Raw genomic sequence first — 14,435 nt, 5'->3', positions numbered from 1 at the left:
AATTTATAAAAAATATAAACTTAATTAACTTAGACTTATATTATTATAATATAATATAGCTGCCTTACTTATATACTATAGCTAGGACAACCCCTGCACACCTAGGTACTGATACTTCCTATGTGGGTGCCCCCATTTACAACACTATCAGCAGAAGCTGCTACCCACCACCATTGTCGTCAAGTAGCAGTACCAAAAATTAGAAATAAAATTCCACAGTTAACCTACGCCATCTCTGAAGAATTTTGAATCAGTCATGGCCGTCAATTTGCCTGTGTTGATAGAAAGTCCTCTTTACTACCAACACTCCTCGAGGGCTGCAGCCAAAAGAGGTTCTAATCAAGATCACGCATAGCGGACTCTGTGCCAGTGATCTTGTCCACCTTCAGTACGGCTGTGTCCTTGGCCATGAGGGTGTTGGTATTGTCGAGCAAGTTGGAAATGGGGCTACCAAACTCAAGGTTGGGGACCGGATTGTTGGGGGGGCTACTTGCGCAGTGTATGTCAAAGAAAAGAGAGGACCTTGATGCTAAGAGGTCACTCAGCAGTGGTTAATGTCCCAAAGCAATGCTAATTAACTGGTTTTATGTGGAGTTACGGCAATTGCAATTACTGCATCTCTGGCCAGGATGTTCTTTGCTACAGTCGCAACGTATTCGGCAAGGGTGACTTCGACAACGGCACTCTGGGTCACTATTTCATCGCCCAAGAGGGCTATGTCTATATTATCCCAGAGAGAATATCTTCCGAAGAGGCAGCCTCTCTTCAGTGCACTGGTTTCACAGTCTACAGCGCCTTGATCCAATACTACAAACACGGTATGAGCGTCGGCATCTTGGGCATTGTTGGTGGGTTGGGCCACTTGGTAATTCAGTTTTCCAACAAGCTTGGGGCACATTTTATTGTCTTCAGCACTACTGCTTCTAAAGAGGAAAAGGCCAGGGAGTTTGGAGCTCATCACTATGTTACCTTCGGCCAAAAGAAGGAGCAGATCAAGCAATCAGTCGGTCTCCTTCTGCTGACCGGCAGTAAGGCTCCGAACAGGAACAGGTAAATATTTATTAGAGCCTCATATTGAGATTTTGTTCATAGTTACTAAAGTGTGTTCCAGCTTTATGGAAAAGGAAATACTCGCCCAGGGTGTATTTATTGTTGCAATCGGCTTCACTGGGCCCACTTTTGAAATTCGGTAAGTCTTGGTGTTTGACTGAGATCCAAAACGCATTAATTACACTGACTAATGGTTATTTTCCTTAGCTTCATGCCGACCTTTTTTAACGGCTATAAAATTGCCACGAACTTAGTGTCCTCTCGCCGGACTCATAATGAGATGTTGGAATTTGCTGCCCATAACGATATACACCCTGTTGTTGAGAGATTTCCCTTCAGTGACGAGGGCATCGCCGCTGGGACCGAAAAGCTTACCAGCGGCAAAATCCGTTACAGAGCTGTTCTAGTGTGGTAGTAGCAGTCTTGGTATTACGCAAGGTCTAACCTCGGAAGGTAAATTCTTTGAATAGGTGATAGAATCTTTAACACAGAAATAAAAGGCTCAAACTCTCTTATTTACATTCCTGTATATAATGTAGGTATTTAAATAATCACTATAATTATTGAAGCGGAAAGATATAACCTTTTTATTACTAGATGATTTAGAAAACAGTTGTAAAAGGCATAGGCTGTTTTTCTTACTCATACCCTAGAACACAAGGAAAGAAGTCAAATGCCAGATTATATATAGCTGCTCTAGCCAATAATAAGAATAGATAAAATTATAAAGAAAATATATTCTATTTGTATTTTTATTTTTCAGTAAATACCTAAACTAGTTAATTTAGTATTGTCTTAATTTGTCTAGCTTAACAAGCGACTGCGACCATTCGAATGCCAATCTTTTCTAGCCGCTGCAACCCTCTCCGCAAAAAGAATGCCATATGTCGGAACAAGACGTTCCATTGTTTTATTTCTAGGGTAAATTATTTAGCCGCCATAATTTATTGTCTTCGCCTTTTACATTGGCGGGTAGCTCGGCACTCTAGGCGACTGGAGCCCAGTTGTAGAAAATCAGGAGGATGGGCCGCATATGGCACCTATGGTGCATAAATACAGACCTGATCATCTAGTATAGAATATCTGTCGAAGCATTATTTTGTGCGTACAAAGAAATAATATTTATCTCGTACTACTTATAAACATGACACCGAAGCTTGCCAACCTCCTTGTTACCGCACTAACGGCGGCTACTGGCGTTGTCGGACACGGACATGTCAACAACATTGTTATCAATGGGGTGTACTATGAAGGCTATGATCCAACATCGTTTCCATACGAACCAACCCCGCCTATTGTAGTGGGCTGGACAGCTGCCGACACTGACAACGGTAAATGCCTCCCATCTGGATCTGTAAACCCTTCTCGGGTCTTGATGCTTATACTATTCGGCAGGCTTCGTTTCACCCGACGCATATCAAAGCCCCGACATCATCTGCCACAAGAATGCCACCAATGCTGGAGGGCACGCGTCTGTCAAAGCTGGAGATTCTGTACTCTTTCAGTGGGTGCCTGTTCCGTGGCCACATCCAGGCCCAGTAGTTGACTACTTGGCCAACTGCAATGGTGATTGCGAGACCGTGGATAAGACTACGCTTGAATTCTTCAAGATTGATGGCATTGGCCTCATCAGTGGCGGGGATCCGGGCAACTGGGGCTCGGACGTGTTGATCGCCAACAACAATACCTGGGTTGTGCAGATCCCCAAGGATCTCGCGACGGGCAACTACGTTCTGCGACACGAGATCATCGCCTTACACAGCTCCGAGGAAGTCGACGGTGCCCAGAACTACCCTCAGTGCTTCAACCTCGCCGTCACAGGCACTGGATCCCTGCAGCCCACAGGCATCCCAGCTACCGAACTCTATCATGAATCGGACCCTGGTATCCTCTTCAACATTTACACCAGCCCACTTACGTATACCATGCCTGGTCCTACCGTGGTATCAGGCCTCCCTTCAAGTGTCGCCCAAGGGAGCTCAGCCGCGACGGCCACCAGCAGCGCCACAGTTCCTGGCAATGGCAGTACTGGAGGGACAAGCAGCAGAACTACAACGGTAAAATCAACGTCAACAACCACAACCAGACCCAGCTCTTCCTCTGCTGTCACTACGTCGGCACCTGCTGGCACCGCAACTCAAACTTTGTACGGTCAGTGCGGTGGCAGCGGCTACTCTGGCCCTACCAAATGCGCCTCGCCAGCCGTTTGCACTACTTTGAATCCCTATTATGCCCAGTGCCTTGACGGATAGTTATTACCACTGGTACGTCTATGCGGGCTTTAAGGATTTCCATCTATACACGCTGGCCAGGGAACCAAATACTTTAGTTATAAAGCTAAAGGAGGAGCAGTCTTTTACTTTGGTGGATTTTGACGTAGTAAACTCTTGGAACTAGTAGGCGAAGTTTATATTTATCGCGATATTACTACCTGATATTTATTGCAACAATACAAGGGCTTTAGCGGAGGCGCTCAGAGAAATGGACCATATAACCCATTAAGAGCAGAGCATTGGAATATCGAAATAATCCAGTGATCCTCGACAGGATTATTGAAGAAAGTACATAATCCAGTCCACCCAACTGGGTTTATCACACCATTTTACAACACTCATTTGTATAGTTTAGATAACTAGTCGGCAATATAGGAATTAAATTGAAATTACTCTGTTCCTCTATAGGCTATATATTGATGTTAATTACCCGGCCTTCCTAATCTATTCGCTAATATATACCAATAAATCCTCGAGCCAAGGCTTGCCCTTTGGGAATCTATTATAATATAAATGCCAGGATTATCATTTATCACACATTGCTATATTAGAGGTTATTAGGCAAAATTGTTCTTTATTTTCACTTTAGCCGCAAAAGTAAAAGAGGTTAAGTTCTAATTTATATAGGCAAAGCGGTTTAATACTAGACTTGGGTTGTAAACGTGATTTGGTGGATAGATTGCTGCTCTAATAAAATTGCATTTAGCAAATCCGGAATAAATCAAGAATACCAAACACGAGGATGGAAATTGCGGTATATCTAGGCGTTGCCCTATAGTCTTCTTTAGACACGCTATTGAGAAATCCAAGATCTATTTACTTCACAATAGTCAAATCTATAGCATTTTGAGTCCTTAGCTAGTCTTTTTGCGCAAACATGGTCCGTCAGGCTGCTCTACTAGCTCTTGCGGCTCTCTCATCCCTCTCTATCGCGCAAATCTCGGACAATTTTGAGGAAGGCTGGGACCAGACTATATGGCCCACCTATGCACCAAGTTGCAACCAGGGCGGAACCGTCAGCCTTGACACGACAGTAGCACATAGTGGCAGCAACTCTATGAAAGTCGTTGGTGGCCCAAATGGCTTTTGCGGACATATTTTCTTTGGCACTACCAAGGTGCCGACCGGCGACGTATATGTTAGAGTCTGGCTGTAAGTACTCTCGTCATGGACTTCGATATATGCATGCTGAGTGAGCATTTCTAGTCAGCTTGAGACTGCCCTTAATAATGACCACGTCACATTCATAATTATGCCAGATAACGCCCAAAATGGCGATGACCTCCGCATCGGTGGCCAAAGCCAAATTCTCGATTATAACCGTGAATCCGACGATGCTACCCTTCCGGACCTATCTCCACAAGGCATTGCATCCTCGGTCGATCTACCTACCGGCTCGTTTCAGTGCTTCGAGTACTACCTGGGCACTGACGGAACGATACAAACCTGGCTGAACGGCAACCTGATCTCGGGTATGACCGCGGGGCCGAATGCCAACAATCCCAATGACGCCGGCTGGACGAGAGAATCTTATATTCCTGATATCACTGGTGTCTACTTTGGCTGGGAGGCCTATAGCGGAGACATCAACACTGTCTGGTTCGACGACGTTGCGATTGAGACGAGCCGTGTAGGATGTGGCGGCCCGGCAGTATCCGGAAGCACTTCAATTCAACCAACGTCAACCGCGCATAGCACTACTTCCAACCCTCCCACAACTACAAGGCCAAGCACCACCATTCCATCAATAACTTCAAAGACAACAAGCTCTGCGGGCGCTACTCAGACGTAAGTTATTTTCCAATATAGAAGTTGAGACAACACGCTAATACCCTCCAATAGTAAGTACGGCCAGTGTGGAGGCCAAGGTTGGACTGGACCGACTGTATGCGCGTCTGGTTCAACATGTACGTACGAGAATGCATATTACTCTCAATGCTTATAAGTGAAAAGAGTAGAAAGTAGAGTAAAGAATTTTGATGTATAATTTGGGTTGCCTAGCTAGCAGTCAGCAGCCAATTAATAGTATAGTATATTTATTACTTGAAAGTTTATACAATAATATTATACTCATGTAAAAATATACATTTACGGAGTACCTGCCGGTGCCATTAGAGCAGTGGAATGAATAAAAAGCCAAAGTAAATTTAAAGAAACGAAGTTATCTAAGCTCCGGTGTTAAAGAAGACTCTGAAAATGAGGTCAAAAGATGCAATGCTAGCATTTTCCAATTTCCCTACCGGCGAGTTCCAGACTAGTAGGCTCATTCAAGTCACCCAACAGTATCTAACAGCATTTTTAACTCTTTAAAGGCGAAGATTCGAAACAATCAGTGTTAGGTCTCCTCATTGAAAATTACCATTGCTGGAATGGTACTGTGTGACTATAATGTATACCTAAAGTATGGGCTGCGATCACCAAGCTCCAGTAAATTGACGTTACCATACTTCTCTCTGATGTCATTTTCTGTCATTTGATCGCGCTTTGCATTGATTCTCTTCAATGTGTAACGAAGGGTTAAACATGTGACAAATGCTACACAGTCGATCCCTAAGATGAAACCATAGCCTGTCCAATAGTGAGGTGCTTCTTGTGAGAGAAAGATATTGGAGCCTGCAATACCACCAAGATTTCCCATGCAAATGAGATGAGCCATGCCGACGGCTCTTTTAGACGAAGGAGCAAGATTGTTTGCTGAATGATTACCAGAAGCTGTTAGCTATGACATGAAACGAATATCCTTTTTTGATAGCTAATTAGAGAGTTGTCTTACCGACAAAACACAAAGTAGGGACCAGTGACATGTAGATTCCCGATGTTGCAAGAAATAACATGCCATACGTCAGCCCTGGGAGCTGCGGGTGGGGAATTGCCAATAAAGCCGTGAATCCGGCTATTCCGACCGAAATCCCCAAAAGTATGAATGGAGTTCTCTGCCGATAGTGATCCGAAGCCATGGCATTCGCGACAGTGAATATCATGGCAACAACATAAATCGGAATAGTAAGGAGTTGCTATATCAGAAGTCAGCAGCTAAATCTACCAGGGTGACTATGTGACAGCAGCTTACAGCATTTGCAGCAGTATATCCAAGTTCGAGAATTACCGTGGGGACTGTATATGTGAAGCCGTAGGATGAGATACTAGTGGCCCAATACATGAACTTTGACAAAGTGAGTCTGGTGAAGATGTGAATCCTAGCATAAGTAACAGAACTTACCACAGCTGCCCATACCTTCCAGTCTGTGAGACCAGCAATTACCTGTCGCTTGTTCACTTTGTCATTGTTTGTGACCCTTCCTCGTCCAGAGCCCGTGTCCTGCTCTAACCTCAGGACGATGAACTCCCGCTCTTCCGTAGTCAGGAAAGGTGCCGTGCTAGGGCTGTCAGGGAGCAGGGACCATATGAAGAATGAAAGGAAAACCGTGAATATACCTTCCAAAATGAAAATCCTACGTGTTGACTTTAGCAGTGTGGCAGTGGAGACTATTTTTCACTTAGGGTGTTGAAACTGACCATCGCCAGCCTTGCATTCCTGCGACTCCATCCATCATCTGGATGGCATACGCGAGAAGACCTGAAAATGCTCCGGCAAGTGAGACTGCTGCGTAAAAGAAAACCATTCGAGACTGGACTTCATAGCGCGTGTACCAGACAGTAAGGAGATAGGTTGCTATACAGATTTAGCAATGATATATACGGGATGGCGGAGTTGCTTAGCCTACCTGCAGGGAAGAAGCCGGCCTGGACCAAGAAGCATTAATAGACGTTTATTACAGTTAGAGAACATCATATGTATAACTTACTTCTGCCACTCCGAGGAAAATACGAATGGCCAAAAGTCCAGAAAAGTTTTGAACGATTCCAGTCAAAGTACTAATATGGTTATCGTACATTAGTAGCCATGAAAAGCAGAGGATTGGTCACAGCCTACATGACTAGCCCCCAAGAAAACATCATCAACGAGATCCAAATCGATGGCCTGGTAAGCTTAAGGATGATATTGCTCGGAACTTCCAACAATGAGTAGGGGATGAAGAACAATGTCACAGCTATATTATACTGTGTTCCTGAAAGATGGAGATCTTTCCCTAGCCCAGCTACTTTGGCATTGCCCACTTCATCTCATCAGAAAAAAAAAAAAAAAAAAAAAAATAGAAGTAGAAGTACTAATATTATGGTAGGCTTACAGTTCCCTCGGTCAATAAAAGACACAAGGTATAGAAAAGACAGGAGCGGAACGAGGCGCCAGTCAACCTTTCTCAGGATTCGTTTCTGCTCCTGAGGTGTGAATGATGACTGATAAGATTCCAACTGTTCAACAGATGGGTGTTCCTTTTCGAACAAGTCATTCTTTTCTAGTGCATCCATAGCCGGCAAGCAAGTTCCGGATGATTCTGTGTGTTTCGAAGCCATAACACTGCGGTTTAAGGTATCTGCCGAATGAGATCCTTGAAAATGCGTGCGAACAACTAAATATATAGAATGTGATAAGGACTTGGGTTCAAAGTCAATCGAAAGTGAGTCCTGACGAACAAGATGGTTTTATATCCAAATTCACATCGTCTGTTTCTCGTCCTGCATCCTCACTGTGGCCTCATGGGTTGGCTGTAAGCAAGGCAATTAGATTTCTGGTGGATCCGTAAATCCCCATGGGGAATCGTGCCATTCCCCAGATCTCAAGCGCATCTGTCTTCTCCGGAATATGAACCGCTATCAATACGCGCAACCTAGAGTTGACCAGATAGTCGAGACCACGACTGGTAGAATGGAAGTTAGCACTAAATGTCGGCCTGGGGCGGCATTGACCCCGAGACTCCAAAGCAAACAGTGAATTAAAAGCGGCGGACACGGTGCCGAGTGATTTGCTGCCGGCTTCGGGGAGGCGTCCGCCACTTTCCAAGTACTTTGGTGGCACGGAGGCCTATGATCCATGCAATGTCCAAGAGACGACGAATAGTTTTCGGAGACGAATTTCGTTAAGCTTGTGACTAGGACGAGGTTGGGGCTTTGAGGTAAAAGCATACTGCTAATAACTCGTTTTGTAGCGCGGAGATGCAATTAATGGAGATGATAAGCTGAATTCAGCGGCGGACAACGATGCGACGCTACGTTTCGGACGGCGCATAAGAAGATTAAAAGTAGCAGTGTCTGATGAATTTTGTGTTGTGTTGCGTCTCTAAGTGCTGACCTCGCGTTGCTTTGCGTCTGCATTTGATGCGCGTCGGCATGTCGACCATTCGCTCCTCGTTCTGGCGCGGCGGCGTTTGCAATGCGCTCATTTTTCACAAATCCGATCTTCCCACCGACCGAACAAAATGGCAGCCTCTATTTGCAGCGGCCATGGGCTCTCCTGATCCGTACGGCCGGCAATTGAATGGCATGGGAGGCGGGGTCTCGTCTCTTTCCAAAGTGTGCGTTGTCTCACCGTCTGCACGAGATGATGCCGATGTGGATTTTGAATTCGTTCAAGTTGTCATTGATGATGGCTCACTTGATTTCGCTAGTAATTGTGGTAATATGAGCGCTGCCATTGGACCATTTGCTCTGGACGAAGGGCTTCTCGGCTCCTCCAATGGCACGTTGGGCGCTGCGACGAACTACACAAGTGTACGCATCTATAATACCAACACTAAAAAAATCATCATCGCTTCGTTTCCCACAAATGGGGACACTCCAAAGTTCGTCCCCTATGGAACTTACAGAATGGATGGTGTTCCGGATACGGCATCCAGAATTACACTGTCTTTCAAGTCACCCGGTGGAACACAGACTGGGAAAGTGCTACCCACTGGTCAGAGCATAACATACATGAATGTTATGAACAAGAATGGAAAGAAAATAACAGCCTCGCTGCTGGATGTGGCAAATCCAGGTGTATACGTTGACGGTGGCGATCTTGAAATCTGGCCGGATATTGCTCCTGCCGAACTGGATCATCAAAGTGATAAGTTGGCCTTGTTGGAAGCTGTTCGCCAGGAAGCTGCAGAACTGATGGGTATGGATCCAAACACGTCGAGCGTGCCAAAAGTCGTGATATTGTTCAAACCCACCGATAAAGAGGTGTCTGCAGGGGCCAATATTAAATGCTTGGTCCTATCTATGGGACAAGCTCACAAGGCAATTCCTCTTACTCTGGCTCTAAATCTGGGTGTCGCCTGCCGAATAGAAGGGACGTTGGCTTCCGGGCTGGCGAGGAATTTGAGTCAAGATAAGAAAGTGACGATACAGCATCCCAGTGGGATGATAGAGGTTGGTGTAGATATATTGGGGGAAGACGTCTTGAGTGCATCTTTGTGTAGTACCGCAAGGTTATTAATGAAGGGCGAGGTAAATGTTGAATAGAATAGAGCATATGACTTGAATGACAATTCAATATGATTGTATCTAGACAATAGGCGAAGCTTCTTTTATTTTTTCTCTATTTTAAAATTAGCCAAGCTTTAAACGGTCAATCGTCTAGTTAGTACTTTACAGAGACGCTATGGAACCCAGATGACAAGGACAGTTTTCCAAATATTTGATAAAGTCGATTCATTTATTCGGGATTTCCATGCAATTTTGTTTTACTACTGAGTAGTAATTGTTGCATCACCCAAAAATTGATCTGCCAGATTCTATGCGAAATACTTAATTAGATCTGATTTAATGTCCTCCATTGGGGCTATACTTCCAAAACCTACATCAAGATTTAATGGCTTTATTCCCCAGCCTAACCTATCAGGCCCATCTTGTATTCTTGTATTCCATATTATAGGCATTGGCCCTGAAGAATAACTCCGACAGCTAATATATTCCGGGACTGCTTATCCGGTATCCAAGCAGGCTTATTTGGTATCCAAAAAAGCGGGACGTTGTGGCTGACGGTCAAAAATGCTTACTAGTTTCCCGATGTCGGCTGTTTTAGTGTTTTACTAGGGAAATCGCTTGTAGCTAAGACACACAAAAACAATAAGAAATTAAATAATGTCGTTCTGTAGTCAAATTGATATCAAATTGAAGCTATTCCCAACTATAATTTACACATGAGCTGATATTATCATGGAGTCGCTTTTTGGGCGCCAATTTGAATCTGTTGACGAGGCCAAAGCTGTCATAGATACCGTCACCCTGCCTCTTGGCTTTAGTTTAGTTAAGCAGCGCGTCCGGCCCAATAGTATTGAACTGCGCTGCAGCAAAGGGAGGAAATACTTTTCAGAGGCGAAGCTCACGATCCCTGCTGCCCGGCGCCGCACTACAAGCTCGCAGAAGACAGGCTGCCCGTACAGGCTCGTTATAGCACGAGAGATGACTTTGAGTTCTTGGAAAATTCGCCGTACTCGTAACGACAGTGCCAATGAACATAATCATGAATTGCTGCCGCCAGGAGCACACTCTGTGTACTGGAATAGGGCTGTTTTAAAGAGGAAGGAGACGATAATAGATCTCTATAACGCCGGGCTAAGACCTACACAGATTGTGACGACCTGGTCACTAGATTCCTAAAGGGGATTAGTAACACAGAGGGATTCCCAAGGGACAAACCTGAGGTCTAGGTTTATATTAGCGGATAAGTTAAGGGATCTATGGGCAATAGTAACAAGTAATAATAATTAGTCACCACTAAAGTTAATAAGACTTAGTAAATTACACTTTAATTATATTATAATTAGTGTATTAATAACTAGCTATTTAAGTTATTTAAATAAGTAAAAACTAAACTTATATATCTAGTTAAGCCTTTATAATTTTTACAGCTTGTTAGGCTTATAAGACAAGCTAATCAAGCGTATAAGTCTATAAGCTCGTATAGCTTATAAGTTAAGCCTATTAAGCCTATTCTAATTAGACTATTAGTTTTTTATTAATCTGGTGAGTCTTACCCTGTAGGCCTATTATTGTAATTATAAGAATCAGGTTATAATATAATACTCCCCTCTTATTAGTTTTACCCTTAAGACCTAGTTATCCTAGTATATTTAACTTATTTTTTTTTTATTCCTGTGCTTAGTAAGTGTTTTTTTTTTTTTTTATTAACTTTTTTTAATAATTATTATAATTAATTATATTTACAAGGCATATTTTAAAAAATAAAAGTAATATAATAATTTATTTTTATTTATTTTTATTTATTTTTTTAAAATAAAAAAATATATTTACTATAAAAATAAAAGTTTTAAGTATTTAATTTCCCTTAGTAATTTAATATACTATTTTTAATATATTATTAATTAAAAATTTTTTTATAATATATAACAGCTTTTAACTATTTAATTTTATAAGGTTATAATTTAATATATTAAACTTAAAAAAGAAATTAAAGCAGCTAAAAAGGAGTATTAATATAAGTTAAAGTATTTTAAGCAGGCTAGTATAAAAATTAAGTACTTTTATAAATAAAAAAAATTATAATATTAAAAAATAATATATATTATAATATAAGAAATTACTAATTTAAAAGAACTAGATTATATTAAGCAGGAAAAGGTAAAAGCTTTTATTTTTTAAGCTGTTATATTATAATTTAAGCAGGGTTTTTTTAAAATTAACTTTACTTTTTTAATACTTAAGAATTATCTAGAGTTATAAAAAATAAATTTTAAGCTAGTAATACTTTTAAATTTTAATAAAGTTTTTTTACTAATATTATTAAATTTTTAAAATATTTAATAAGTTTTTATATTTTTTTTTTTTTATTTTTTTTTTTTTATTATATTTTATAATATTACTTATTATTATTTTTTATTTTTATAATATTAATATTTTTAATTTTATATTTTTTTTTTTTTTTAATAATAATTTTATTTTAAATAATTTCTTTAATATTTTTATTAATTAATATTTTTTTTAATAATAATATATAAAAAATTAAATATATAAGTTTTTTTTATTTTTCTTATTTTTTAAAAAGTTTAAGTTTATAATTAATTTCTTTAATTTTTTTTAAGATTTTATAAAAGCTAAGCTTTTTAAAATTTAACTTATTACTTAATTTATTTATTTTAATATTTATTTACTTATTATTATATATATATTATAGTAATTAAATTATATTTCTTTTTTAAAAGTTTAATTTTTTAAGCTTATATTAATTTATATATTTAATTATTTTTTAATATATAAATTTAAATTATACTTTTAATTTATTATATAATTTAATTATATTTTTAACTTTAATAATAGCTTTTTTAATATTTTTCTTTTACCTAGGTAATTTATAGGCTTTAAATTTAAATTTATAATTAAGGAAAAATAATAATTTACTTATAAATTTTAATTTTATATTATTATATAAAAGCTATATAATTAAAAAAAGTTTTACTTAATTATTTTATTTAAAATTAATATAATAATATAATTATATTTTAATTATTTAATTAATTTATTTTATTTATTTATTAATTTATAAATAATAAGCTATACTAGCTTTATAATTTATTTTAAGTCTAGTAGTAAGTGTTTTCTAGAATTTAAATATAAATATATTTCTTTTATTAAAAATTATTTCTCCTAGCAGTTTATAATTATATATAATAAATCTTATTATAATATAATTTAAATTTTTTATATTAATTATTTTTTTAAATAATAAAAAGTAAATAAATTTAATAAGTTTATTAATATTAATAAATATATTATTATATATTATTTATATTACTAGTTTTTTAAATAATAATAGCTTAATAATAAAATTAAATAAAATTAATTCTTATAATTATTATAATATAAGTAATAATTATAATTTTTTATATAGCTTATACTTAAAACTTTTTATTTATTAATATATATTATATTTTAATATTATATTAATAACTTTATTTTTTATTTTAATAAATTAGTAATATTATTAATAATATTAATAAGTTATATTAATTTTTTAATATATAATAGTAATTATATTTTAATATATATCTTTAAGTGTTTTAATTTATAAATTTTCTAATACCTAGATTTTATTATTATTTTACTTTAATATCCCCTTATTAAAATATACCTGTTTTAAAAGCTATTTAAATATTAAATTTTTTATTAAATTTTTTATTTTATTAAAAATAAGGTTATATTTTTTAATAGTAAATAAAATATTAACTTATATTTACTTATAATTTTTTTTATAATTTTTATATAAAATTTAAACTTTTATTTTAAATATTTACTTAAAATATTCTTTTTTTTAATTTAAAATATTTATTTTTTTATTTTTAATTTTTTTATAATATATAAGTTTATACTTATAATTTAATAAGAATTTAAAATATTTAACTTATTATAAGAAAAGTTTTTAAATTATAATAAAGTAAATAATATTATAATAATTAATATAAATTTTAATTTTATAAGTATTTTTTAAATAATAATATTATTATTTTTTAAATATTTTAATAATTATTATAAATTTTTTATTATAAATAAAATATTTTAATTTAAATTTATATAATTTTTTTAAAAAAAAGGCTATTAAATAAAATTTCTTATTTTTATTTTATTATATTAATATTTTTTTAATTATAAAATTTAAAATATTTATTTTAATTTTTAATAATTTATTAAAATTATATATAATAAATATAAATTTACTTAAAAAAATATTTTTAAATTTTTAAAATATTTTTTTTATTTTTTTTTTATATATAAGTTTCTTATTTTTAAATTTTTTTTTATTTTTTTTATCTTTTTTTAAATAAATAATATTAATAAATAATTTAGTAATTTTATTATAATTCCTAATAAACCTTTAATAATAATTTACTAATTTTAAAAAATTTTATATTTTTTTTTTTATTTTTAATAATTTTTAATTTTAAATTATAATAAGCTTATTAAAGTTTATTTAAACTTATTCTAGTAAAATTAAATATTTAAAAAATTTAACTTTTTATATATAAAAATTATATTTATTTAATTTTACTAGTAAATTAATATTTTTTAATATTTATAATATTTTATAAATATATTTTTAGTATTTTTTAAGGGTTTTAAAAAAAATTAAAATATTATTTAAATATATAATTATAAAATTATTTATAAATATTCTTAAAATATAATTAATTATTTATTAAAATATTATAAGTATATTAATTAATTTAAATAATATTATTAAATATTTAAATAATTTATAATATATTTTAAATA

General features: G+C 36.0%; 6 protein-coding genes across 6 annotated transcripts; 5 read left to right on the top strand and 1 right to left on the bottom strand.

The window, feature by feature from the left end:
• Positions 1-256: 256 nt before the first annotated feature.
• GGI43DRAFT_433579 (GroES-like protein) lies at positions 257-1,576 on the top strand (the record flags this gene model as incomplete). Its single annotated transcript, XM_083209766.1, has 5 exons — positions 257-276; positions 356-499; positions 595-1,050; positions 1,112-1,189; positions 1,258-1,576. 5 exons carry the CDS (start codon positions 257-259, stop codon positions 1,463-1,465), a joined length of 906 nt encoding a protein of 301 aa, XP_083054917.1. The 3' UTR covers positions 1,466-1,576.
• Positions 1,577-1,918: 342 nt separating this feature from the next.
• Positions 1,919-3,712, top strand: GGI43DRAFT_419565 (AA9 family lytic polysaccharide monooxygenase). Its single transcript, XM_083207703.1, has 2 exons — positions 1,919-2,381; positions 2,446-3,712. Exons 1-2 carry the CDS (start codon positions 2,195-2,197, stop codon positions 3,300-3,302), a joined length of 1,044 nt encoding a protein of 347 aa, XP_083054916.1. The 5' UTR covers positions 1,919-2,194; the 3' UTR covers positions 3,303-3,712.
• A 291-nt stretch (positions 3,713-4,003) lies between these two features.
• Positions 4,004-5,433, top strand: GGI43DRAFT_419564 (uncharacterized protein). Its single transcript, XM_083207702.1, has 3 exons — positions 4,004-4,475; positions 4,530-5,111; positions 5,166-5,433. The coding sequence occupies exons 1-3, from the start codon at positions 4,201-4,203 to the stop codon at positions 5,266-5,268; spliced, it is 960 nt and encodes a 319-aa protein (XP_083054915.1). The 5' UTR covers positions 4,004-4,200; the 3' UTR covers positions 5,269-5,433.
• A 273-nt stretch (positions 5,434-5,706) lies between these two features.
• On the bottom strand, positions 5,707-7,694 carry GGI43DRAFT_433578 (major facilitator superfamily domain-containing protein; the record flags this gene model as incomplete). Its single annotated transcript, XM_083209765.1, has 9 exons — positions 5,707-6,017; positions 6,097-6,337; positions 6,394-6,486; positions 6,544-6,775; positions 6,840-6,996; positions 7,049-7,067; positions 7,130-7,199; positions 7,258-7,441; positions 7,514-7,694. 9 exons carry the CDS (start codon positions 7,692-7,694, stop codon positions 5,707-5,709), a joined length of 1,488 nt encoding a protein of 495 aa, XP_083054914.1.
• An 858-nt stretch (positions 7,695-8,552) lies between these two features.
• On the top strand, positions 8,553-9,668 carry GGI43DRAFT_426816 (PrpF protein; the record flags this gene model as incomplete). Its single annotated transcript, XM_083208727.1, has 1 exon — positions 8,553-9,668. One exon carries the CDS (start codon positions 8,553-8,555, stop codon positions 9,666-9,668), a length of 1,116 nt encoding a protein of 371 aa, XP_083054913.1.
• A 696-nt stretch (positions 9,669-10,364) lies between these two features.
• GGI43DRAFT_433572 (uncharacterized protein) lies at positions 10,365-10,888 on the top strand (the record flags this gene model as incomplete). The annotated part of the gene is made up of 1 exon (XM_083209764.1): positions 10,365-10,888. The coding sequence occupies one exon, from the start codon at positions 10,365-10,367 to the stop codon at positions 10,806-10,808; it is 444 nt and encodes a 147-aa protein (XP_083054912.1). The 3' UTR covers positions 10,809-10,888.
• Between the last annotated feature and the right edge of the window lie 3,547 nt (positions 10,889-14,435).

This window comes from Trichoderma evansii (genome assembly GCF_050947405.1).
Source record: "Trichoderma evansii strain SZMC 28006 chromosome Unknown GGI43scaffold_76, whole genome shotgun sequence".
In the NCBI taxonomy this organism is placed as follows: domain Eukaryota; kingdom Fungi; phylum Ascomycota; class Sordariomycetes; order Hypocreales; family Hypocreaceae; genus Trichoderma; species Trichoderma evansii.
This window is presented reverse-complemented; position numbering and strand designations above follow the sequence as displayed.